Source organism: Oryx dammah, unplaced genomic scaffold (assembly GCF_014754425.2).
Source record: "Oryx dammah isolate SB20612 unplaced genomic scaffold, SCBI_Odam_1.1 HiC_scaffold_2, whole genome shotgun sequence".
NCBI classification, from domain to species: domain Eukaryota; kingdom Metazoa; phylum Chordata; class Mammalia; order Artiodactyla; family Bovidae; genus Oryx; species Oryx dammah.
Window position 1 is genome coordinate 639197 of NW_024070186.1, and position 26145 is coordinate 665341.

The window sequence follows — 26145 nt, forward strand, 5'->3', positions numbered from 1 at the left end:
TTAGGCACCTGGAGGATATTAATCAATGTAATTGGATATAGAAAAAGGAATAGTTTTGATGTTAGCAACACTAGACTTTTGAGTTAGTAAACTTTCTCTTTGTTATAAATCACTGTACTCCTCTTTCTTTGTTATAAATCCTTGTGTCCTTGCTATGTAAGAATATTTCTGAGAGTGGCACCCGATTTTGGAAAAGAACAACACTAGTAAGGCAAATAAGTTTTCTGGTTGACAGACCCTTATCAGAAAAGGGCTGTAAAATACTAATAGGCCTTTTGGCCAGAAGATGATGTAACTCACCTGAGACCTGTGTATACAGCTGGGTGTGCAGAGAGAAAGCCTGGTCTCGATAAGAGTCAGGGCTGCTGACGCTGCATAACTTTGTATTATCCATTGATCTCTATGTACAACCAAAAGTATAAAAAGCTTTCCTGAACAATAAAGGAGGGACCAGTTTCTCACACCAGCTTCTCGAACTGGTTTCTTGGAAATCTGGCTCTCCCCATGTCGACTCTCTCTCTCTCTTTCTCCCTCTCCCTCCCTCTCCTTTTCAAGCTGATCCCTTGGAACATGGAGGCTCACCAAGTCTACTTATTTGCCCTGGCTTCTAAGACCCACGTGAGAGGGAGCCCGAGGCGGGGGAACCGTCCGCTATTCAAGCGGGCACCGGCAGCCTAATGGAGACGGTGCAAGTTCCTTGTCTTGGAACTTTATTGGTTTTCCACATAAACCAAGTTATTCAGCATCTTTTCTCCACTAATTTTCCTACTACACTATTCTTTCCTAATCTCTTTATATTTCTAATTAAATAGTCCTTTCCCAGACGCCGACTCCGTCCCCTCTTCGAATTCCCTGGATCCACCGGGGCTGGACCCCGGCAGAAAATCATGGGCATATTTCCAGGCGTGCCACTAGGACTTTCCAAAGTCCCCAGAGCATGACTGATTTATCCCATGAGTGCATGCTCAGCCCCTGCAGTCGTGTCTGACTCTCTGTGACCCCATGGACTGTAGCCCACCAGGCTCCTCTGTCCATGGGATTTCCCCAGGAAAGAGTACTGGAGTGGGCTGCCTGTGCCCTCCTCCGGCGGATCTTCCCAACCCAGGGATCCAACCTGCATTGGCAGGCGGGTTCTTTACTACAGTGCCACCTGGGAAGCCCAATTCACCCCATAGGTGTGCTTAAAAAAACACCAAAAATTTTTTTATTTTATTCATGGATTTCCAGGGAAATTAATGACAAGTACAACTTCAAAAGGCAGCAGGAATAGATTTGACTGTGAAAGGAGGGGTACCCAGAGGGGCCATGGGGGTATTGGGGCTGTTATTTAAAACAGTATGACTGGGCAGGTTAAAACAATCTGTGTCCCAATTATTCATTTACAAAATGGGAATAAAATAATAACTTTAACATTTTTTGACTATTATGTAAGGAAACATAAGGTCTTACTCCTTAAACAGGTGTTGATACGTAGTCAGTACTCCCAGATCAGAAGGTCAGGCTTTGTTATTAGCCTCGGTGATGGCCGTGCTAGTTTTCCAGAAAGATGGCAGAACCCACACCAGTGAGATCTATTGGAATTGTACTTAAAATGATGATGTAGGTAACGATGAGCAAAAACTGTGGCTACAAATACATGTTAAACCCTGCGTGTTGCTTTGTCCTCAGTTTTCCCATTCACTTGGGTAAGGAGAGACTGAATTTTGGAACTGGGGGAATAGAAGATAGATTCTTAAATGACCTGCCTCAGACACATGTACGGCTTTCACTTTTCTTAGAGAAGCTTTATTTTCTTTCTGCTGCTCTAGCCAATTTTAGGGTATAAGAGTCACACACCAGAAGTCTTGCTTTGTGTAGATGTCTTTAATAATACAACTTTCAAATTATTTATTCTTTGCAGTGGGAAATGGGAACAGAGGACTCCAGAAGGTGAATTCAGTATATTCTCTAAGAACATCTTAAATGATGAGGCCTTACACATTCTTAACCGTAATAACCCTGAAGCAAAGGCATTTAGATTATTACCGTGCCAGCATCTGAATTTGAATATTTGTTGAGGTGTAGAAAGCATTATGCGTTCTAGACTGTCTCCAGCATCCTAGCTGTATAACTGCTGGGGCTTTATTTTTTTTTCTCTGCAAAATGAGAACGAAAACACCTGCTCTTCATAACTTAGAGCACTGTTGAGAGCTTTCAAGAAAAAAAATTAAAGCGCTGATCCAAAGCAAGCTGGCAGCCCTTTTACAAGTTAGAATTCAGAAGTTCTGGCTTCATTTTGGAATGTTCACTGGTCTACACAAGCTCTCTTGAAAGATAAGCACAGAGGAAGAACACACTCAAGGTTTTCTTCCTCATTTTGAGGCCAAAATAGTCCAATGTAGTGGCGGTCTCATATTCCCCAGACCAGTTTTGGGCTCCAGAACCACACATAAGATGGCTGGAGGAGAAACATTTATGTGGGTATGGTGGGGGTAGCCTCAAGTCATGACTTTACACGAGTCCCCAGATGTCGGGTGGATTCTGCTCCCATCCCCCACCATACCAGACACTCTGACCGGGTTTTTTATCTCATTAATAAAATACGATCTCACTTTTTTTGGTAAATCCAGAAGCTTGAGGATACATTTGTTGCAAACTGCATGCAGATAAAAGGGGGTGGGCTTCCTTTCAAAACTACGTCCTCTTAATAGTAATTTTTGATCTACTAGACGTAACAGTAGTGCATTTCTTGTTAAAACAGCAAGCTTTTTTTTTTTACCAAAATGAAAAGAAAACATTCATTTCTTTATAAATAGTTTAAATAGTTTAAATACATATTTCATACCAAGGATATAAAAATAGCCTCTCTTTTTTTGATAAATAAAGACATATTCATTTACATGGCAAATAACGTGCAATAGCTGACCGCTGGCCACCAGCTCTGTGTGACTGATTGTCTAGGAGATGACATGCAGTGATAATTGTCCACTCGCCTTCTATTTTTGAAAAGTAGGTCAGCAGGAACTGTGTACTCCCGGGGCCCACAATATGGATATTGTTCAGGAGTGACACGCAGGCACTCAGGAAAAAACCTTTGCTGCTCTTCTGAAAAGCCACCCAGGACACGAGTCCACACATTCTTCATCTGGGACCTGTAGCTGCTCAGACCTTCAGGGTCTTTGGACTTTCACCAAAGTCTGTCAAACAGCCTGGTAAGTTAATACCTGCACAGGAAAAGGGTCCTATTTTGTCTCTAGGATGTAGGAAGTGTCTGCTGCAGGGTGGAGGTGGTTCTGCCCTGGCCTGGTCCCGTTTCCCATGGGTCTGCCCAGTCTTCACGCTGCCAGGGGCTAGCAAGGCCACCCCAGGCTGGCATCCCGCAGTAACGGGGAGGCAGGCACCGGTGAGCTGTATTGACATCACACGTGCCCGGCTCTGCCATCTTTCCCTTCTGCTGTGCTTGCGACCATTTCTAGCGGAAAGCTCTCCAGGGGTTCAGTGGAGACGGATGCCTGTCCTTCCCGCTCCCAAGATACCGGCAGATTTTCCAGACTGAAGGAACTCATGGCGCCCTGGCCCAAGCTGCCCTCCTCCGATCTGCTGGGGAGAACCAGGTGCAAAGAGGTCTCTGAGGAGGAGCAAACGGAGGAGGAGAGGGTGGCCGAGATGGACTGCAGCGGCGTCAGCGTGGTGTCCGACTGCGGGGAGACGCACCTGAAAAGCTGCAGGCGACCTTCCTGGACCAGCTGGCAGTGGGCAGGCGTGTGACCCAGGCTCGGGGAGGCGCGGAGCTCCCCGCCCGCAGGACTCTGCTCCGGGGCTCCCGTCCGCAGGGGGCTGCCCCCCGCCGAGGAGGGCCCCACACTCCATCTCTCGGGCGTGACACTCCCCTGGCAGAGCTGGGCTGGGGTGTAGGTGGCACCGGCGGCTTGCAAGTGCAGACAGGGCTGGTGCGTACTCCAGGTCATCCCGCCCTGGAAAGCGGAGGGACGCAGAGAGGCGGTGTGCAGAGAGCAAAGCCGGGACTGCTGCTGCGGCGACAGCAGGTGCTCCAGAAGCTGCCTCACCGTCTTCATGTCCCTGCCGAGCTGGGAGACCTCCTGAGTCAGCGTGGTTACCTGTGCGGACAAAGCAGAGCGGAAGGCAGCGGTCAGACCAGCAGGGCTGTGATCTCAGAGCTCGAGGAAGGGAGGGCGGTTTCTCAGTAGGAAGGTCGGAAAGATGGCTTGCCTCCAACTCAAGCCAAGCCCGAAGGGTGACTGAGGAAGCTGAGCACCTGATCTAAAGTCATCCTCATTCTGAGGAGACCTGGAGAGATGTAGTCTATTTTTTAAAAAAATTGTACACCTTTATTATTTTTTAATTGAAATATTGTTGATGTATACTGTTTGAGATGGATAACAAAGTGATTCAGCTACACACATTGGGTTGGCCTAAAAGTTCATCCTGGAACACACACACACACACACACACACACACACACACATTTGGGGCTTCCCCAGTGGCTCAGTGGTAAAGAATCTCCCTGCAATGCAAAGGCTACAGGAGATGTGGGTTTGACCCGTGGGTTGGGAGGATCCCATGGAGGAGGGCATGGCAACCCTTCCCTGGAGAATCCGATGGACAGAGGAGCCTAGTGGGCTAGAGTCTGTAGAGTTGCAAAGAGTTGGACAAGACTGAAGTGACTGAGCACTCACACACACACACACACTCTCACACCCGCACACCCACTTACCCACACTTACATACCTACCCCAACACACACACACTCTCACACCCACACACACACTTACACACCCACCCCAACACACACACACTTACACATCCCCCCCACACAGACACACACACACTCACACACACACACACACTCTCACACCCACACACCCACTTACATACCCACCCCAACACAAGCACACCTACACCCCCCCCACACACAGACACACCCACACCTGCACCCACACACACTTACACACCCACCCCAACACACACACACTTACATACCCCCCACACACAGACACACACACACTCACACAAATACACTCATACACACACACACACATATTCCTTTTCAGTTATTTTCCCTTAAAGATGATCACAAACCATTAAGAAGAGCACCTGTGCTACCCAGCAGGTCCTTGTTTTCTAGCTTATATCCAGTAGTGTAAATCAGTAAACTCCTAATTTATCCCTCTCCCCGCTTTCTGCCTTGGTAACCATAAACTTGTTTTCTATGTCTGTGAATCTCTTTCTGTTTTGTAAATAAGTTCATTTGTATCATTTTTTAAGATTACACACATAAGTGATATCATATGATATTTGCCTTTGACATTCTTAATAAGTGATTTGAGAGTTCTTGGACAAAATTAGAATGTAGGCCCATCAACCCTGGTGCCTCTGAAATACAGCGTCTTTTGCTTCCTCTGAGTTAGTGGATGCTCCAGGGTACACACCCCTGACCCCAGACATCTCAAAGTAATGTGAATCTAAAGATAAACACCATGGGGACCCAGGAGGGCTGGGATCCATCAGTGATCCCAGAATCACTGTGTCAAAAACCTACAGAATCACTGATATAACCCCAGTTGTGCAGTATAAGCTTTGTTCACTTTTCTAGGTGAGACACTTTCCTAGGTCTGCGTAAGATTTTCAAAGGAGACGTGACCCTCAAGTTCTCAGGAACACTAGAGAGTCCTCATTATCTGTTTTACACTTGAGCTAACACTATAATTCACTGGAGGGTTTATTTTCCTAATAACCACACTGCTTTTCTAATCATGGAAGACCACCAGAAAATTCAATTTGACTTAAATCCAGCTTTTCTGGATTTTTCAAAGAGTGGAAAACCTATATTTCAGAAAGCAGGACACACCTATTTTCCAGCCTTTGGTTATATTCATAACACTCATGCACATGATAACATCTTGGCTTCATTGCTGTAAGACTATTTTATAAAGGACTTCCTATGCCTCGATCCTACTGTTGTGAACCACAAATTCCAACACAAGCAGCTGAATCCATTGGCCAAATACCATCAAAAATAAAAAAGACCAAAGGGCAGTTCAGTTTCACTGAAGCCAAAACCAATGTTTCTGTTTTGGTCAGACTTTTTTTTTCAATATATACATATATATTCCTAATTCACCCAGTAACTTCATTCAGTTCACTTCCTGTAATTGCAGTAAGAAACTAATTCTCCTTGGCAGGCCCATCAGGAGGCAGTACCAGTCAAATCAGGCATTTTTAAGAGGCCAGAAGGAGGTTTTTCCATGTTTCAGGCAACCAGCTGGTAACACCTGCCTTGAAATTGCCAGACCAAAAATATTTCTGCCTTGCAGTTAGGGTGGAACTCAAGGGACTCAATCTAATATTTGCCCAGGCTTTTCAGCAGATCTAAAACTTTTGGTGGCAAAAAAGGTACCTCTGAGACTCACATTTAATAAGTGAAGCAGTGAATCTGAGAAAGAGTCTATGTGTTTTAAAATTTTCACTGCAGGTTGTCAATTTCATACCCTGCCAGGCCTCAATTCTAAAGTACTCAGTCGACACGAGTCATCTCTGCATCTCAGCACAGCAGGCATTCACCCAGGGCTTCTGTCTTCAGTTGATTAGCTCTTCTATCAAAATTTCCAAAGAGAAAGTGGATACTAAATGAGATGTTTGAAGGATATGTTGACCATTCATTCTTGTAGGTTGTCTAAGTTAATGCCTGCATCAAATTCACCGGGGCTCAGCTCCCAGTAAAAATGCTTTCAATTGGCCTTAGCATTGAATAAAGACATAATCTTTGAAGTACAGCTTTGCATTTTGGACACGTCAACAGTTATACTGAACCAATAAGTAAATAATACAACATGCTTTTAGGTACACTTTCCTTACTGGACCAACAAACAATACTAAGATCATCAGGAATGCACTATTATTTTCCCATCTGTGAAGTGTGGACACTAAAGCTCAGAGGTTAACTGACATTTTAAAAAATTTGGCTGCATCGGGTCTTGGTTGGCTCTGAGTTCAGGGCTTAGTTGCTCTGCACCATGTGGGATCTTAGTCCCCTGACCTGGGACCGAACACACATCTCCTGCACTGCAAGGCAGACTTTGCCACTGGGTCACCAAGGGAGTCCCTAAATGACATTTTAGGCTCTCTTATTTCGTGACTGACAGTTTTCAGTAGGGAATTTCAGCTTTCTAGGTTTGCTGCTTTTTCTGTTCCGGTATCTTACCTCACAGAAGAGAAAATATTGGTTAAGAGCTGAGAGATTTTTGCTAACGTAGTCAGGATTTGTGAGGAGCACGCGTGATGTAAACAGGAGCCTCATGTTTAAGAGCTGTCTGAAATTAGTCCGTTGTTTTTAGATTCCACATATACACAGTATCATATGTTTGTCTTTGGCTTACTTCACTTAGTATGATAATCTCCAGGTCCAACTCATATGCAAAAGGGATACAGAACCACTGGCCTAGGAAATGAGTGTATGGTCACGAAAGGGGGAGTGGAGGGCATGAATTAGGGTTTGGGGACTAACGTCCACACACAGTTAAACAGAGAAGCAGAGAGGACGGCTGACTGTGCAGCACAAGGAGCCCTACTCAGTAGCTGTAATCTCCTACAAAGGAAAAGAATCTGAGAAAAGATGCGCTCGCTCTCTCTTACACACGCACACACACACGTGTGTACGGGCTTCCCTGGTGAGTCAGTGGTAAAGAATCGCCTGCCAGCGCAGGAGACATGGGTTCTACCCTTGGTCAGGAAGGTGCCCTGGAGAAGGAAGTGGCAGGCTGCTGCAGTGTTCTGGCCTGGGAAACCCCATGGACAGTGGAGCCTGGCGGGGACAGCCCCGGGGGTCACAAAAGACCCAGATATGACTGAGCAGCTGAACAACTTGTATGCGTAACAGAATCCCTTTGCTGTGCACCCGGGAGTAACGTGACATCATCTGAAGTGGTAGCTGAACATCAGATAAGCAAATAGCATCATCTCCAAAAGCAAGAGCCCAATCAAGCACAGGCAGGTCTCTTCACAGCAAACTGTATGAATGGACCACCGACAAAAGCGGTTTGTAAAGAGGGAAAGTCTGGACCTGGGCAGTAGGTTAACAGACATATTGCTGACGAGCTTTTTTTTTTTTTTTTTTTAGCATTCAAAAGAAACCAGTATTTTCCCATGGTTGGGGTACCTCTCCATGGCTGCATTCTTGACACTGAGCTTTCTCTATGCCACAACTTTGAGGCCCTGAACTTTGAATGGGAACTCCAGAATCTCAAATGGCTCCAGGAATGTACACAACATTAGCACTTTCATAAAAAATTTACTACATTAGCTTGAACTAAAAAGAAGCAAAGAACCCAAGGAAATAGAACTTTCTTTAGCTCTAGAGGGCAATGTTCAATTTATGCCAGGGAAGGTTTCTGTCACTGTGTCACTGGGAACACCCTGCCCCTTGTTAAAGCTTTATAGGGAGGCAATCTCCGTTAGGTAAGGGACCTTTCCCTTTGTAAGGACAAAGCCGCTGGAGAGATGGCATCCTCTGCGGGTGGAGACTGGCGTCACTGAAGGTGACCGCGTCCTGCTGCACAGAATACGGCAGAGCTTCATAGCACTTTTATCTTCGGCGTCCTGCTGGGCTCGCTAACAAAATTCATTCTGAAACAGGAAAGGCTTTACTCTTAATCAAATGCAGAAAGCAAAAATGCCAACTTCTCTACTTTTCAAGGATGGTATTTTTCACAGTACAGATAAGAAGATGATCATTTAAAAAAAAAAAAAAAAAGGTTGTTGGGACTACTTCGTGATCAAGGCTAAGTCCGCTGAAGGAGATGTCTTCAAAATACAGCATGAAACCGGAATGCTGCAGATCGGTCGATAGAAGCAAACGAATCACTCAGATCCAATGAACCCACTTTTTTCCCATTTACCTTCAACTGCTTGGATGTCTCTGTCACTCATATTAGAAAGCAGAGCTGGTATGACAAAGCACCTCACAAGTCTGTTTTTTTTTAAATTATTATTTTAAAAATTGAAGTATAACTGAATTACGGGCTTTGCAGGGGGCACTAGCGGTAAAGAATCCAGGAGACACAAGAAACACGGGTTCAGTCCCAGGGTCGGGAAGACCCCCTGGAGGAGGGCATGGCAGCCCACTCCAGTACTCTTGCCTGGAGAATCCCATGGACAGAGGAGTCTGGCGGGCTGCAGTCCACGGGGTCGCAAAGAGTCGGACACGACTGAAGCGGCTTGGCACACACGCATCCTAAAGCCTAAGTTTTGAGTAATTGCAGTCGGATGGATTAAAAATTCTCTAAAAATGATGTGTGAGCTAAAATAGAATGATACACAGCTTGGTGTTGATGAGAATCGAGGAAGGGCCAGTGTGAGGCAGTGGGGGGGGCAGGTACGATGGTCTTTATCTTTTCATAGTAGCCCATGGCCTTGCACAAACCTTGCCATTGATCAAGTTGTTCAAAAAGCTTGTTTGGCTTTTCCTGTTACAGTGTATGGAAAAACCCAAATGAACTTTTTGGCCAACACAATGCAAATCTTTGTTGAGACATGAGTAATTTAATAAATGATAAATTGCATGGTTAATTTCTTACTATGAATTTGTTATTTTCACTTGAACGTAAATAGCTTTCTCCAATTTCCTCTGAATAGCACTGCAAAACACAGAAGTGTCACTATAACTCTGGCAGGTAAAAATGTTGCATACGATCTCGTCTCATGGAAGCCCCCACCATGTCAAAACAGCAGATTTTGAAAACATCGTGTTATTAAACATGGCTTAAATAATCCTTCCGTGGTGTTGGTGCCCTATGGTCCAATAGCACCTGAGTGTCCAGCTTTTACACTGAGATTACATGAGTTTTGGTACAAGCACAGATTTGCTTCTGTAGTGTGTCTTTGAACTGTGCCTTTTGCAAACACGAGTGTGAGTTTCGTAATGAAGCCCAGAATGTGTCTTTGACAATATCTTTCGTTTCACATAGAGAATAGCTTCATCTTATATTATTCCTGTTTTACATTTCTTCATGTCAGTTATCGGTATGGTATGATTCATGGACTCTGAGTATAACTGAAACTTCAGTTGATAGAGGAAAAATGTGATTCCCATTTCTGTGCATTCAGTGAGCAGATGGGGAATGCATCTGTTGATAAAATCTTCTTAGCTTGAAGAGTTCTTGACCTGTCACTCAATTTTTGCCAAACATGTACACATTTTCCTGCCAGACACAATTTTACTAAATTCAGGGGTGCTAATTACACCAATCGTCTCCCCCTGCCATGAACACATATACATTTTTACAAGCTCTGATTCAGGTAATTAAATGGTCTTTCATTTAATCCTTTGTTATGTTGCATATTTATCACGGGATTCAGACAAGTTCAATCAAACTCCATAAGCAGGCAAAACAAAAAAGGCGATCGGCCTAATTTCATCCTTGTGTTTTTCTGCTTCACAAAGCATTCAAAAACAAGTGACAGTCTTTTTATCTGTCAGCTAAAATAATAATCATACTTGGCACTTGCATAAATTCCAGCCAAAGGAAGATCTCTGTGCCATTACTGACGAAAGCTGTAAGTTTCGTCTACAGCTGGAGGGACCAGGATGCTGGGGGTGAAGTGGCTCGTCCAAGGCCACACAGGAACAGTACCAGGGGTTTTCCTTTTGCAGGTGCAACTGATGCTTCTCAAATCATCAGAGAAGAATGCAAGTCTAGTGCAACCAGCACAGAAAATGACCAGTTATAGTCTTGAAAGCGGTTACTCTGATGGTTTCAGTGAATTTCTGCAAGCTCAGGCCTTTGGGCCAACCGGATAACTTCAGCTGTACTATGCGAATCTGTTATCTCCCTTTGGTTTCTTTCCTCATCTACCGTCCTGCTTCCTGTGACAGTTTGATTAGTGTCTAAATTACTGTCTGCCTAGGGACCCTCACCACTGTCAGGACCATGAAACCAGGCTGTCTCCTTTCAGAATACCAACTGCCTGTCCAGAGTCAACACAGACAGGAAGCACCTGGGGGTCAGTAGGGGTGGGGCGGGGCCTGGGAGTCTGCATTTCCAGCAAAGCCCACAGGTGCAGAGCCAGAGCCCACTGGTCCAGCGCTGAGTCAGATCAGCAAGCCTGTTCTTTTTTTTTCTTTTTTACCATTTTGGCATGATTGGTTTTTATTTTTTTAATAGTTTTATTTATTTTAATTGGAGGCTAATTACTTTACAATACTGTATTGGGTTTTCCAAACATCAACATGAATCTGCCACGGGTGTACACGTGTTCCCCATCCTGAGCCCCCTCCCACCTCCCTCCCCGTACCATCCCTCTTGGTCATCCCAGTGCACCAGCCCCAAGCATCCAGTATCATGCATTGAACCTGGACTGGCGATTCATTTCACATATGATAATATACATGTTTCAATGCCATTCTCCCAAATCATCCCCCCCCACCTCTCCCACAGAGTCCAAAAGACTGTTCTATACATCTGTGTCTCTCTTGCTATCTCGCATACAGGGTTATCGTTACCATCTTTCTGAATTTCATATATGTGCGTTAGTATCCCATGGACGGAGGAGCCTGGTGGGCTGCAGTCCATGGGATCGCTAAGAGTTGGACACGACTGAGCGACTTCACTTTCACTTCTCACTTTCATGCATTGGAGAAGGAAATGGCAGCCCACTCCAGTGTTCTTGCCTGGAGAATCCCAGGGACGGGGGAGCCTGGTGGGCTGCCGTCTATGGGGTCGCACAGAGTCGGACACGACTGAAGTGACTCAGCAGCAGCAGCAGCATACTGTATTGATGTTTTTCTTTCTGGCTTACTTCACTCTGTATAATAGGCTCCAGTTTCATCTACCTCATTAGAACTGATTCAAATGTATTCTTTTTAGTGGCTGAGTAATATTCCATTGTGCATATGTACCACAGCTTTCTTATCCATTCGTCTGCTGGTGGACATCTAGATTGCTTCCACGTCCTGGCTATTATAAACAGTGCTGTGATGAACATTGGGGTACATGTGTCTCTTTCAATTCTGGTTTCCTCAGTGTGTATGCCCAGCAGTGGGATTGCTGGGTCATCAGTTCAGTTCAGTTCAGTTCAGTTCAGTCGCTCAGTCGTGTCCGACTCTTTGCAACCCCATGAATCACAGCACGCCAGGCCTCCCTGTCCGTCACCAACTCCCAGAGTTCACTCAGATTCATGTCCATTGAGTCCGTGATGCCATCCAGCCATCTCATCCTCGGTCGTCCCCTTCTCCTCCTGCCCCCAATCCCTCCCAGCATCAGAGTCTTTTCCAATGAGTCAACTCTTCGCATGAGGTGGCCAAAGTACTGGAGTTTCAGCTTTAGCATCATTCCTTCCAAAGAAATCCCAGGGTTGATCTCCTTTAGAATGGACTGGTTGGATCTCCTTGCAGTCCAAGGGACTCTCAAGAGTCTTCTCCAACACCACAGTTCAAATGCATCAATTCTTTGGTGCTCAGCCTGCTTCACAGTCCAACTCTCACATCCATACATGACCACAGGAAAAACCATAGCCTTGACTAGACAGACCTTCATTGGCAAAGTAATGTCTCTGCTTTTGAATGTGCTATCTAGGTTGGTCATAACTTTTCTTCCAAGGAGTGTCTTTTAATTTCATGGCTGCAGTCACCATCTGCAGTGATTTTGAAGCCCCCCAAAATAAAGTCTGACACTGTTTCGACTGTTTCCCCATCTATTTGCCATGAGGTGATGGGATCGGATGCCATGATCTTCGTTTTAAGTCAGTTCTATTTCCAGATTTTTAAGGAATCTCCACACTGTTCTCCATAGTGGCTGTACTAGTTTGCATTCCCACCAACAGTGTAAGAGGGTTCCCTTCTCTCCACACCCTCTCCAGCATTTGTTGCTTGTAGACTCTTGGATCGCAGCCATTCTGACTGGTGTGAAGTGGTACCTCACTGTGGTCTTGATTTGCATTTCTCTGATAATGAGTGATGTTGAGCATCTTTTCATATGTTTGTTAGCCATCTGTATGTCTTCTTTGGAGAAATATCTATTTAGTTCTTTGGCCCATTTTTTGATTGGGTTGTTTATTTTTCTGGGATTGAGTTGCAGGAGTTGCTTGTATATTTTTGAGATTAGTTCTTTGTCAGTTGCTTCATTTGCTATTATTTTCTTCCATTCTGAAGGCTGTCTTTTCACCTTGCTTATAGTTTCCTTTGTTGTGCAGAAGCTTTTAATTTTAACTAGGTCCCATTTGTTTATTTTTGCTTTTATTTCCAATATTCTGGGAGCTGGGTCATAGAGGATCCTGCTGTGATTTATGTCGGAGAGTGTTTTGCCTACGTTCTCCTCTAGGAGTTTTATAGTTTCTGGTCTTATGTTTAGATCTTTAATCCATTTTGAGTTTATTTTTGTGTATGGTGTTAGAAAGTGTTCTAGTTTCATTCTTTTACACGTGGTTGACCAGTCTTCCCAGCACCACTTGTTAAAGAGATTGTCTTTTCTCCATTGTATATTCTTGCCTCCTTTGTCAAAGATAAGGGGTCCATAGGTACGTGGATTCATCTCTGGGCTTTCTGTTTTGTTCCATTGATCTCTATTTCAGTCTTTGTGCCAGGACCATGCTGTCCTGATGACTGTGGCTTTGTAGTGATCCTATTCTTATGGATGTGGTCATTATGGTTAACTCTTCATAGACCGATCTTTCAGTAAGAGCTTAAAATTTAGTCTAACCTTTTCAGTTCCTCTAGTGAGTTTATGGGCTTCCCTGGCGGCTCAGCTGGTAAAGAATCTGCCTGAAATGCGGGAGACCTGGGTTCGATCCCTGGGTTGGGAAGATCCCCTGGAGAAGGGAAAGGCTACCCGCTCCAGTATTTTGGCCTGGAGAATTCCATGGACTGTATAGTCTGTGCGGTTGCAAAGAATCAGACATGACTGAACGACTTTCACGCACACAGTGAGTTTATGGTTGGAGCTTTTCATTTGTTTAGATCTTTCTTCCAACACTGTTTTGTTGTTTTCTGTATACAAGGCTTGTATCTCCTTGGTTAATTTTATTCTGAGGTACTTTATTTTATTTACACTATTGTAAGTGGGACAGTCTTCTTAAGTTTGCTTTTTGTTTGTTCATTGTTAGTGTATCAAAATGCAAAGGGTTTTTGTCAACTGATTTTGTACCCTGCAACTTTACTGAATTCATTTCTTAGTTCTAAACAGCTTTTTGGTGGCATTTTGGGGGTTTAGGACCTTTGTTCTTAGTGGATCCCTGAAGTTGGGGATGTGCCAAGACCCGTTGGTGCGTCAAAGCAGAGGATGTCAGTGAGCACCGAGATGTAGGCTGGTGAGGAGCTGGACCCTCGGGAAGCAGCTGGAGAGTACGCAGTCCAACCCCTGTTTGGGAGAAACTGAGACGGGCGTTTCTGCTGGGCCCAGGGATAGCACCACAGGGGCGCCCTTTCAAGCTGCTTCTTTGCTATAGGTCTGTGGGGACTTCTAAGCACAAGCCCCACTGGCTCATAGAAAGTGAAAGTGAGGTCGCTCAGTCGTGTCCGACTCTGTGTGACCACATGGACTGTAGCCTACCAGGCTCCTCCATCCATGGGATTTTCCAGGCAAGAATAGTGGAGTGGGTTGCCATTGCCTTCTCCAGGGGATCTTCCCAAGCCAGGGATCAAACCCTGGTCTCCCGCATTATAGGCAGACGCTTTACCATCTGAGCTACAGATGCTACTGGCTTATACAGGCAGGTGCTTTGGAGACCCGTCTGTCAGGCGGGAGCCTTAGAAGTCAGGGGTACTGGGTATGCCACTTAAACCCTTCAGTCTCAGGAAGAAGCTGCAAGTTGGAGTCCCCCCCGCCCCCGACGGCATGGTACTCTGCCAGGGATGGCAAAGATGCGCCTCAGAGTTCCCCGCCTGTCCTCCTACGGGTGTTGCTTCATCACCCACGTGCAGCAGTCACTCCGCTCATCTTCATTTTTCTGAATTATTCTGTGTGTGGCTGCGCTATTGGAGGAGAAAGATTTAGGTGCTTCCTGTTGCACAGAGTCGGACACGACTGAAGTGACTTAGCAGCAGCAGCAGCAGCATCATTTTGGAGCATTTGTTATCGTTTTATGTGTTTTAATTCATTGTATTTCTTATCCTATCCAGGCAAGAGAACTGGAACGGATTGCCATTCCCTTCTCCAGAGGATCTTCCCGAGCCAAGGACTGAACCCGGGTCTCCTGCATTGCAGGCAGATTCTTGACCATCTGAGCTCAGGGAAAGCCTTTCCTGTCTTTACTGAAGCTCAGACTGTCCCGTCTTTGACCATGGAGCCGAGTTCTTTCAGCCTCTCGCTAACAGGGTTTGGTAGTGCTCTTGTGCGCTGAACACTGAGGTCTTCCAGACGAGCCGTGTGTACTTCACGCCCCCCAATTGGAAACAGCCATTCACACAAGAAACTCTGCTCCCTTTAGTGGGATATTGTACTTCAAGACCATAATTGAGGCACAGAAATCCTCACTGTGCTTGGGCTGGCCATCGTTTTATTCCATTTCTGTTAAAAGAACTTGGAGATGCACACGTGTTGATGATTGTATGTCAGCTCATATCAGTATTCCTAATTCCCTTTCAGGACTGTGGGTTCTTACTTAACACTTTTCCGTATTATGTTTGTCTCTCCTTTATTCTGCACAGTGGATTCTGGCTATTGAGGTACAGAGGATGACAGAATTAGGACATGCCATAATTACAAGTGTATGTCGTTCTGTCGTGCCCTGCTTTATCATGCTTCATGGATCCAGGACTTTTTAAGAATTGAAGATTTGTGGCAACCCTGCATCGTCAGGTGATGGCTAGCATTTTTTAGCAATAAAGCATTGTTTAAAAATTAAAGCATGTACCTTGGGTTTTTTAAGGCATAATGCTATCACATACTTAATAGACTACAGTATAGGGTCAATGTAACTTTTATATGGATTTTGGGAAATTTAAAAAAAGTTGTGACTCACTGTCTTGTGGTTCCTGCTTCACTGCACTGTCTGGAGCTGAACCTGCCATTTCTGAGGTGTGTGTACTTTCAGTTGCTCTATCCTCCCATTACTCATGCATGTCAATACCATGCAAATACCATTGCGAGTTATGTTTATTGAAAAGAGTTTAAAAGTTTTGGCATATTCAGTGAGCATTCTCTCCTCACTCCCCTCTTTTTTTAGGTCTGCTATATTTACACTGTCAGGGTATCTGGCTCTTGACAACTTGTACTCTCCTCCATTTGACTTTCATTTAGATTTGGTGCTATAAATAAGTACATATTTAATGTTGAGGAACTTGTCCTATGACAGCTTTTTGTTTTTTTTTTTCAAGTCATCTCGATTTTCTGAATCTTGTTCTCTAGTACATTTTTCAGGAAATGTACATGGGAAGAATATTCCCTGAATTCTTTTGTATTGATAACAGCTTGATACTTGTGGTCATTTTTGCAGAATAGAAAAATCCTCAGTTTACACTTTACTTTCTTAAGAACCTTATGTAGTTTGCACTTTATTCCATCTTCTTGCATAAAATGTTTCTGTCTGAAAGTCTAATGACAGTCTAGACTTTTCCCTTGCAAGTCTTTTATAAGATCTTCTTTGGCTAGATGCCCAAAGGATCTTTTTTCTTAAAATCTAGTAATTACACTATAGTACATAATTTCAATATGTAGTTTCATTAAAAATATTTAAGACAGTTTTATTGGAGAATCAGTTTTAGTGTTTGTTTGTATAGAAAGCCTATACAAGAAGGTCTACACTTGACTTTCTTCTTCAGAGACCTGTATTTTTCATGTTAGGTCTTTTTTGTGTTCATCTAAAACATCTGTCACCTTCCCTAAAATATTTTAAAAAAAATCTTCTTCAACCAGATTAGATATATTACGTTTTCTTTCTTTTCCATCATCTGCTTTTGACAAACGTGTTTATTGGTTCCTGCATTGCTACAGTTTCTACAATGATCTTTTTCTCACTTCTAATTTCTTTTTGAATTTTTTTCTAACCATTGAGTTCTATCATTCTATGAAATAAGAAAGAAGAATTTTAAAGGGTCCAAAATTTTAATTTCTTTAAAGCATAATATCTGAAATGTGTGCACGTATTATTTCTCTGATAGTTTGGATATCTGTTACCACATAAATTTCTATATATTTTAATTAGCTCAGGGTTAAAGAGGAAAAACAAAATATTCAGTATGCACAATAGTCTTATTTTATAACAGTGTCTGTATACCTTTAATGAAAAAACCCAAACTTTTACATGAAGAAAAGAACTAGTTTTCATCAACTGTTTCTTTTTCATCTTTGATTACTGTACATTTCAATGACCCATTTTTAACTACTGCCAATTAATGTCCACAAAAACCCACCAAGAGGTCAGGTTCTTACTGAGTTAATAGAGACTCTTCCTTCACTCAAAGAAAAGCCAAGAAGTAAACATCACAATGAGAGGCTGACCCAGAGAGGCCTGGAGTAACACTGTCACGGACCATGGGGCCGGAACTCTGTGTCAGGGCTCCAAAAGGAGTCTTCTGTTAATCACTGGCAGGCATCTTCCCCAGTGATAATTTTTGATAATGGGGTTTTAAATAAAAAACAGAGTCTCTGAACAAACTCCTTAATAAATACTAATTTGAACACAATTCTTCCTCTCCAAGGCTGAGGAAATTCGGTTTAGAAAGCGAACTTGCAGACCGCCAGCTGAGACCAGCACAGGTCTGTAGTAATACTTTTGCCACCTGATGCGAAGACCTGACTCATTGGAAAAGACCCTGATGCTGGGAAGGATTGAAAGCAGGAGGAGAAGGGGACGACAGAGGGTGAGATGGTTGGATGGCATCACTGACTCAAAGCAGGTGAATCTGAGCAAACTCCAGGAGACAGTGAAGGCTAGGGAGACCTGGCGCTCTGCTGTCCACGGGGTCAAGGAGTCAGACACGGCTTAGCAAGTGAACAGCAATAAAAACTAACGATCCGATCTGACTTTAAAAACACATTGAAAAGGTCAGTAAACTACCAGTGACTTCCCCACATCTCTGTCTCTCTTTAATACTCTTTATCACTTTATTTGTCTTACAGTGCACTCCTGTTTTTTCTTGTTGTTGCTGTCCTAAGAGTTGAAAATGCTAACAAGTGGAATAGTCAGGCATGGGAAACATGTACCGGAAAACATATCCAGGAAATGTGTGATTTTCTTTGAAGAAGCATATGGTATATTTTATCAGGCTTTTTTGAAAAGCTCTTTCTGAAGTTATCCTATCCTAAAATCATCGGTCCACAATTTAATTGAGTCAGATTTAAGCATATATCTGGTCAGTTTAAGGAATCAAAGACTCGGGTCTTGATGTGGGCTTCCGATATTTCAGAGAAGAAATCTTGTCAATGCAGACCAGGGACCACCTGCTTGGAATGCCAACCCTAATGGGCTGGGACTGAGGGCTTGTTTCCAGGCCTTTCTTTGCCATTCGGTGCATGTGTGATTGACTCTGGGCCTCAGTTTACTCATCTGCAACAGCAGCGTCTCCAATGTCAGGATTTCTAAGGTCTCTTCAAACTCAGAACTGAAATTCCATTTTCCTCCTCTGTTCAACGTCCTAATGCCTAAAAGTTAAAATGGACAGAATACATAATCCAAACATCTTTTATTCATTCATCCGCCGTAAGTATGTGTCTACCATGTGCCAATCGATAACAAAGGAAAAAGCAGATAAAGATTCTTGTCCTCCTAAAACTGACTTTCTAATGGGTAAATGGATAAATACAATGAAAGGGGCTTCCCGGGTGGCTCAGTGGTAAAGAATCCGCTCAATGCAGGAGACACACACAGGAGATGGAGGAGACGTGGGTTTGGTCCCCGTGTGGGAAAGATCTCCTAGAGAAGGGGATGGCACCCACTCCAGTAGTCTCGCCTGGGAAATCCCAAGGACAGAGGACCCTGGTTGGCTACAGTCCACGGGGTCGCAAGAAGTCGGACATAACTGAGCACACACACAAACAATGAAAATGTGGATAAATAAGCCCTAATAGAGGCTTGATAGGGAAAACAAATTTGAAAGTAGATTTGGGGAGAGGAGGGCTGCTAATTTTAAAAGCCAGGCCAAGGAGAAGCTCATGAAGAAACTGACTTTTGAGTGTAGAGGGAAGAGAGCCTGTCCACGCAGATGTCTTGGGAAAGAGCTCTCTGAATGAGGTGCTTTCATGAACTGAAACTTTATGATATTTAATAGACCATAAGCGGTTCTGGAAGAATCATCTGTAGGACACTGGGGTCGCTTGTCACTGTCTCTGAGAAGCTGGGTTAGGAGGGGCAGAGGCAAAGGGAGAATCATGATGATGAAGTGTCTGGATCTCACATCACATGAGGAATGTTTCAAGGACAGGAGAACATTCACAGCAGAGGAATACCTGCTACAGAGTGAGGAGAAAGAGACGTATTAGCTACCTTCAAACGTTAAAGTATTTTCATTTAAAAAGAACAGCTGAATAGCTTTTCCTGTTCTGATCAAGAGCAATCCTGGGTAGGGAAGTTTCCCCTGGAGAAGGGCATGGCAGCCCCTCCTGTATTCTTGCCTGGAGAATCCTGTGGACAGAGGGGCCTGGAGCGCTGCAGGGCATGAGGTCACAGAGTGGGACACGACTGAGTGACTGATGCTTGTTAATCAGGAGCAAAAGGAACAGGAAGATGAGTAACAGGTTCACAGAGTCATACCCGCTGAACATAGAGAAGAGGTTTCTGATAGCTGAGGCAACTGAGAAATGAAGTAGGCCGCTGTTTGCGGGGTTTGCTGTCATCAGGAATACTTGAAGAATTTTTTAAAATAGAGATGCTCTATAGCTTCGAGAGTCTGTCTATGATCAGCTACATGAAAGGCTATTCTAAAAATGTTTATTCATTACTTTATATATTAACTTATTAAACATATTTATAATTATATAAAAACATACTTTCAGAGAATTTGAAAGTACAACCAGGTTTGGGAATCATTGCTGTAGATTCCCCTGGGGCATGGTGAGATTCTTACTACAGGAAATATTCAGACAAGATAACTTCTTGCCAGTAACCCTGGGAAACAAATTCCCACATTGGGTGAGAATTCAGAGTAGGTGTCCTCTAACATAGCTCTCAATTTTCAGATTTCACGAAACCGCCACATTTTGAAACTACATTTGTACTGAAGTGAAGTTGCTTAATTATTTGTTTCAAGATGATTCTTTAATCTGTTATTTTTAATAATCAATTATTTCAAATTCTATCCTATCCTCTGATCCTGCATGCTAAGTTGCTTCAGTTAGGTCTGTCTCTTTGCGACCCCATGGACGGTAGCCCGCCAGGATGCTCTGTCCATGGGATTCCCCAGGCAGGGATACTGGAGTGGGGTGTCATGCCTTTCTCCAGGGGATCTTCCCAACCCAAGGACTGAACCAGCATCCCCTGAGACTCCTGGATTGCTGGTGGGGTCTTTACAGCTGACCCACTGGGGAAGCCCATCCTGTGGTCATATAAACACAGAAAGGAAATCTGACTAACTTCGTACTGATTTATGGACCTTGTGTTTAGTGGGAAGTGCTGCTCCTCTTCCCTAGATGCCTTATTGTTTTCTAATAAAATGATTGAAAAAAAATCAAAGTCTCCCCAAATTCATGTACATTTATTTTCTAATCCTGAACACTGAGTTACTTGAGACAATGGGCATTCTCTATTTTACGTCAATAACGTCAGAATACTTTTGTGTGGGCTTCCCAGGTGGAGCCAGCGGTAAAGAACTCACCTGCCGATGCAGGAGACAGAGGAGACACGGGTTCGATCCCTGGGTGAGGAACACTCCCTGGAGGAGGGAGGGCATGGCAGCCCACTCCAGGATTCCTGCCTGGAGAATCCCAGGCACAGAGGAGCCTGGTGGGCTACAGTGGGTTGCAAAGAGTCGGACACAACTGAACTGATGTAGCACATAAAATCAGAATACTTTAAAAAATTGTTTATGACCTTGGCTGCCCTGGATCCTGGCATGTAGGACGTAGCTCCTTGACCAGGGGTTGGACCCGGGCCCTCTGCACTGGGAAAACGGATTCCTAACCACGGGACCACCAGGGAAATCCCAGAATACTTTTATAATAATAATTTTGAGGAAATTCACAGAATTTTTGGGGTGCATAATTCAAGTTCTCAAGAGTATTGTGCTCTATTTGGGGAAGAAAGAAATGTGTGCATGAAAATAATATAGAACTACATAAAATGAATACGGAATGGCAAGGTTAGAAACAGGTGTTGAAATTGAGAAGAGGGACTTAGGAAGTGGGGTTCAAGGAAATTCACAGGAGATTGAAGGCAGAATGAATACTAAAGGAATTGGAGCCTCCTGAAAGATCTGAGGTCTTCTCATTTTTAAAAAGGGAAAATTCATGATAGCAAATAAGGGAGCAAATAAGAAAGAAAAGGGCTTCTGCAATCCCTTCCAACTTAAAGATCCTAAAAAAAAAGTACTCCAACCTTAGTCATAGCTGTTGGATTGGATTAATTATTGAACTTAATTTTCCTATTGATGAGTGAAAAATGGCAGAGCTAAACACTTTTGAAAGATTACATCAACTTAGAAACTTCAGGAGATATGGGGGTCAAATACTTATATCCATTTTTTAAAAACAACCAATAGCTCTGAAATTTCTCAGTTAGTGGTCAGTTGGTAACTAGCCACCACCAACTGGCTTCTTTCTGGCAATGAATGTTAATTACTTGTTTACTTTCCATAGAACATTTCTATACTTGTTTGCCTACGCAGTAGCTCATGTCACTAACACTTCCATCTGTATCTCTAAAATAGACCCACTTCCCAGGGACGGTGTATGATGTCCATCAACAGAGCCATCGGCTCTTTGGCTTCTGGCTGGGCTTGGCCGCTGAGAAACACCGTCACCTCAGAGGGATGCGAGACAGGGAGGCAGGGCCTGTGACTCTCTGGTGCTTCCTTGGCGGCTGAGCTGGTGCAAAAGGCACCAACTAGACCCTGCCTCCTGGGAGGTGGCCTTCGGGATTCAGCTTTCTCTGACCCAACAGCCTGTAACCATTCTCCACTCTGGCTCCTTGGACCTAGGAGAGGTAGTGAACTTCTGTAGACGTGCCCCAGGGTGGAGGTGGTGGGTCCATCCTCTGTGGGTTCCCTACCTACTAACTCCTCTGTAAAGACTCCTTTGTCCAACTCATCTCAAATTGCTCCTTTGGAATGTGGCATTGGTCTCACTTGGACACAAATGTCATATCCATTTAGTCCCTCCAATCAGAAGTGAGAAGAGATCCATATATAAGTAATCTCAACAAAGAGGACAAAAATAATCTCCAAAAAATAGATGCATTTAAAATCTAGACTTTACAAGACAAACTTTTGAGTGGCATTTTTTTTTCCTTTTGAGAGAGCGTCCTTTAGTGTGTGATTAATTTACTTATTTACTATCAGTAAAGCTCTCATGAGAGCTATGAATCTGCTTATGTGCATTATGCTTATGCCTGAGGACTGGAAAATAACCAAAAAAAGGTTAAATCATTAATTAGTTGTATATATTTCAATTTAGAAACCTGTTTCCACAAAATATAGCTTTAGTATCAGCATTACATATGTATGAAAATGAAAAAGCAGAATGGTTTTGCCAGCAGTTTTAAATGGACTTTGTTTTTCTATGTTAAAAAGTGAATGTGCAGCCTTTCCTTATGTCTTGCTTTTTTTTTTTTAATTGTTTATTTAGTTTAATTGGAGGACAATTGCTTCACGACATTGTGGTAGTTTCCCCAGACATCAACGTGAACCAGCCACGGGCGCACCTGTGTTGCCCACCCTGAGCCCTGCCGCCTCCCACCCACCCCACCCCTCTGGGTCGTCCAGAGCACTGGCTTTGGGTACCCTGCTTCACGCATCAAGCTTGCATGGGTCATCCGTTTTATTTTATGGTCAAGGACTATTTATTTATGATTATGATGAGGAAGATAAGAGACTATACGGCCAGATCTTAGGATGGTCTGGCAGTTCTATCTGTGTGTTTCAGTTGAACCAACGGGCAATGAAAAGGTATGAATGATGACACACTAATTCAGAAGGCAAAAGAATGATTTTGCCACAGGGTAGACTCATGCGGGTTTTCTAATGTGAATTACTGATAGAACCCTGGGTTGTCACAGCCATCTAGAAACGTAGTAAAACAACTCTTTTTAAACTGAAGTATTATTGGTTTATAATGTGTTTATTTCAGATGTACAGCAAAGTGACTCAGTTATATATATACATAAATGCATATACCTGAAATTATTGCTGTACACTTGAAATAAACACATTATAAATATATAATTGGATATACATACATATACATTTGAATATGTATATTCAAATTATACATATGAATTTTTTTCAGATTCTTTTCCATTACAGGTTGTTAAAAGATATTGAATACAGTAGATCCTTGTTGCTTATCTAAGTAAAACAACTCTTAATTAAAGAATGACCTGTTATTACAATTCTATTTATTTCACTGAGAGAGACTTCACTGATCTAGTGACTTTCTCAAATACAACCTAGAAAACAACCGAGATTCTCTCTCTGTTTTCAGCAGAAAATATTTCATATCTGTATCTGTTTACTTGGATGCTGTATGACACGTTTAATTGGGGATGTACTGGCATTTGGCTTTAAGCCAAAGGAAAGAGCAAACGAAAGTCCCCTGTCTGGATGCTGTGGGAGATTCTCCTAGTGCTGGCCAGTATCCAGTTTCCTGTTACTCCTAGCGAACACAGAAGATTATAATTTTATCTCTTGAAATTAATTTCATCCACAGAATTAATTCTGGTTAATGAAATGTGAACAGAAATGATGTGCGTATCTTCTGAGGCAAGACAATCATCTCTGCTCCCCTCTTCAAGCGGAACGGAGCTAATCAGTGGTAATCCAGGTAGCGGTGTCCACTCCCAGTAACTAGCATAAGGCATCTTGCTTGAACAAGGAATAAGTCTGAACCAATGAGATTTGGAGTTTGTCTGTTACCTCAGTGTACTTTACTCTGTAACATTGCCTATCTGAGAATGGTGGAACTCTGATATTTCAGAAAAAGTTACTAGACTATTTTGAGCAAGTTGAAAGTGAAGAAAGAACCGGTCCATTCTGAAGATCAGCCCTGGGATTTCCTTGGAAGGACTGATGCTAAAGCTGAAACTCCAGTACTTTGGCCACCTCATGAGAAGAGTTGACTCATTGGAAAAGACTCTGATGCTGGGAGGGATTGGGGGCAGGAGGAGAAGGGGACGACGGAGGATGAGATGGCTGGATGGCATCACGGACTTGATGGATGTGAGTCTGAGTGAACTCCGGGAGTTGGTGATGGACAGGGAGGCCTGTCCTGCGTGCGATTCATGGGGTCGCAAAGTCGGACACGACTGAGCGACTGAACTGAACTGAACTGAACTGAACTGATGTTACAAAAACACAATTTGAAACTGGATGTATAGTTTTTGTGACTATTACAAAATCATCCTTTAAAGCCTTGGGACAATACTGGACCTATGTAGATTACTGGAATAGCTATTTCTAAAGAACATAATCTATGATTCAATTATGAAATATGATGCAAACACAGCTTTGTCTCAAAAGAAGATGCTTTTCTGTTGGTCTCCATAGCAACAAGAGCTTGGACTCTAACAGGCCAGAGGCCAAGTTACTATGAATAGACTTCTCAAAGCTCTCCTAATGTCACAAGCCAATTCATTATAATAAAATCTCTCTCTCTCTCTGTCACTCTTTGTTAATACATGTTTATATCCATATACTTGCTTTGGGCAACATACGAAATGTACATCCCTTCATGGATCATAGCCTTGAGATGGAAAAGGGCTTGTGTAACTCAGTGAAGTTATAAGCCATGCAGTGCAGGGCCACCAAAGGTGAATGGGTCAGAGTAGAGAGTTTTGACAAAACGTGGTCCACTGGAGAAGGAAGTGGCAAACCACCCCAGTCTCCTTATCTGGAAAACCCCAGGACAGTGTGAAAAGACAGAAAGAGAAGACACTAACAGATGAGGCTCCCAGGTTGGAAGATGCTGCCAGGGAAGAGCCAGTGGCAACTACTAAGAGCTCCAGAAAAAATAAGACGGCTGGGCCAAGCTGGAGATGACGCTCAGCTGTGGATGTTATCTGGTAGTGAAAGCAAAGTCTGACGCTGTAAAGAACAATATTGCATATGAACCTGGAATGTCAGGTCTATGAATCAAGGTAAATTGGATATGGTCAAACAGGAAATGGCAAGAGTGAACCTCAACATCTTAGGAATCAGTGAGCTATTAATACAATGTATGGGAATGGACAAATTTAATTCAGATGACCACTATAGGTACTACTGTGGGCAAGAATTTCTTAGAAGAAATGGAGTAGCCCTCATAGTCAACAAAAGGGTCTGAAATTTGCACCCAACCTCAAAAATGCCAGAATGATCTTGGTTTATTTACAATGCAAACCATTCGACATCACAGTAATCCAAGTCTGTGCTCCAACCACTAATGCTGAAGAAGCTGAAGTTGACTGGTTCTATGAAGACCTACACCGCCTTCTAGAACTAACGCCAAAAATAGACGTTCTTTTCATCATAGAGGATTGGAATGCAAAAGTAGAGAGTCAAGAGGTACCCAGAATAACAGGCAAGTTTGGTCTTGGAGTACAAAATGAAGCAGGGCAAAGGCTAAAAGAGTTTAAACAAGAGAACAACTGGTCATAGTACATACTTTTTCTTTTTAAACAAGCCAAGAGACAATTCCACACATGAACATCACCAGATGGTCAATATGAAAATCAGACTGATTATGTTCTTTGCACCGGGAGATGGAGAAGCTCTATACAGTCAGCAAGAACAAGGCCTGGAGCTGACCGACCTTCCCAGGTGGCGCTAGTGGTGAAGGACCCGCCTGCCAGTGCAGGAGAAGCATGGCACTCAGGTCCGACTGCTGGGCCAGGAAGGTCCCCTGGAGGAGGGCATGGCAACTCACTCCACTCCTCTTGCTTGGAGAACCCTATGCACAGAGGAGCCTGGTGGGCTACAGTCCACAGGGTCACACAGAACTGGACTTGACTGAAGTGACTTAGCCACACACGGAGCTAACTGTGTGTTAGATCATGAGCTCCTTATTGCAGAATTTAGCCTTAAATTGAGAA

The 26145-nt window shown here is 43.5% G+C and overlaps 1 protein-coding gene across 1 annotated transcript in view; it reads right to left on the reverse strand.

The window, feature by feature from the left end:
* Nucleotides 1–1776: 1776 nt before the first annotated feature.
* KCNH8 (potassium voltage-gated channel subfamily H member 8) overlaps nt 1777–26145 on the reverse strand; it is a 476728-nt gene continuing 452359 nt past the window's right edge. The window contains exon 16 of the mRNA XM_040263440.1: nt 1777–4097. Within this exon, the coding sequence (XP_040119374.1) occupies nt 3399–4097 (699 nt within the window). The 3' untranslated portion in view covers nt 1777–3398. The remainder of the gene's footprint in view (nt 4098–26145) is intronic.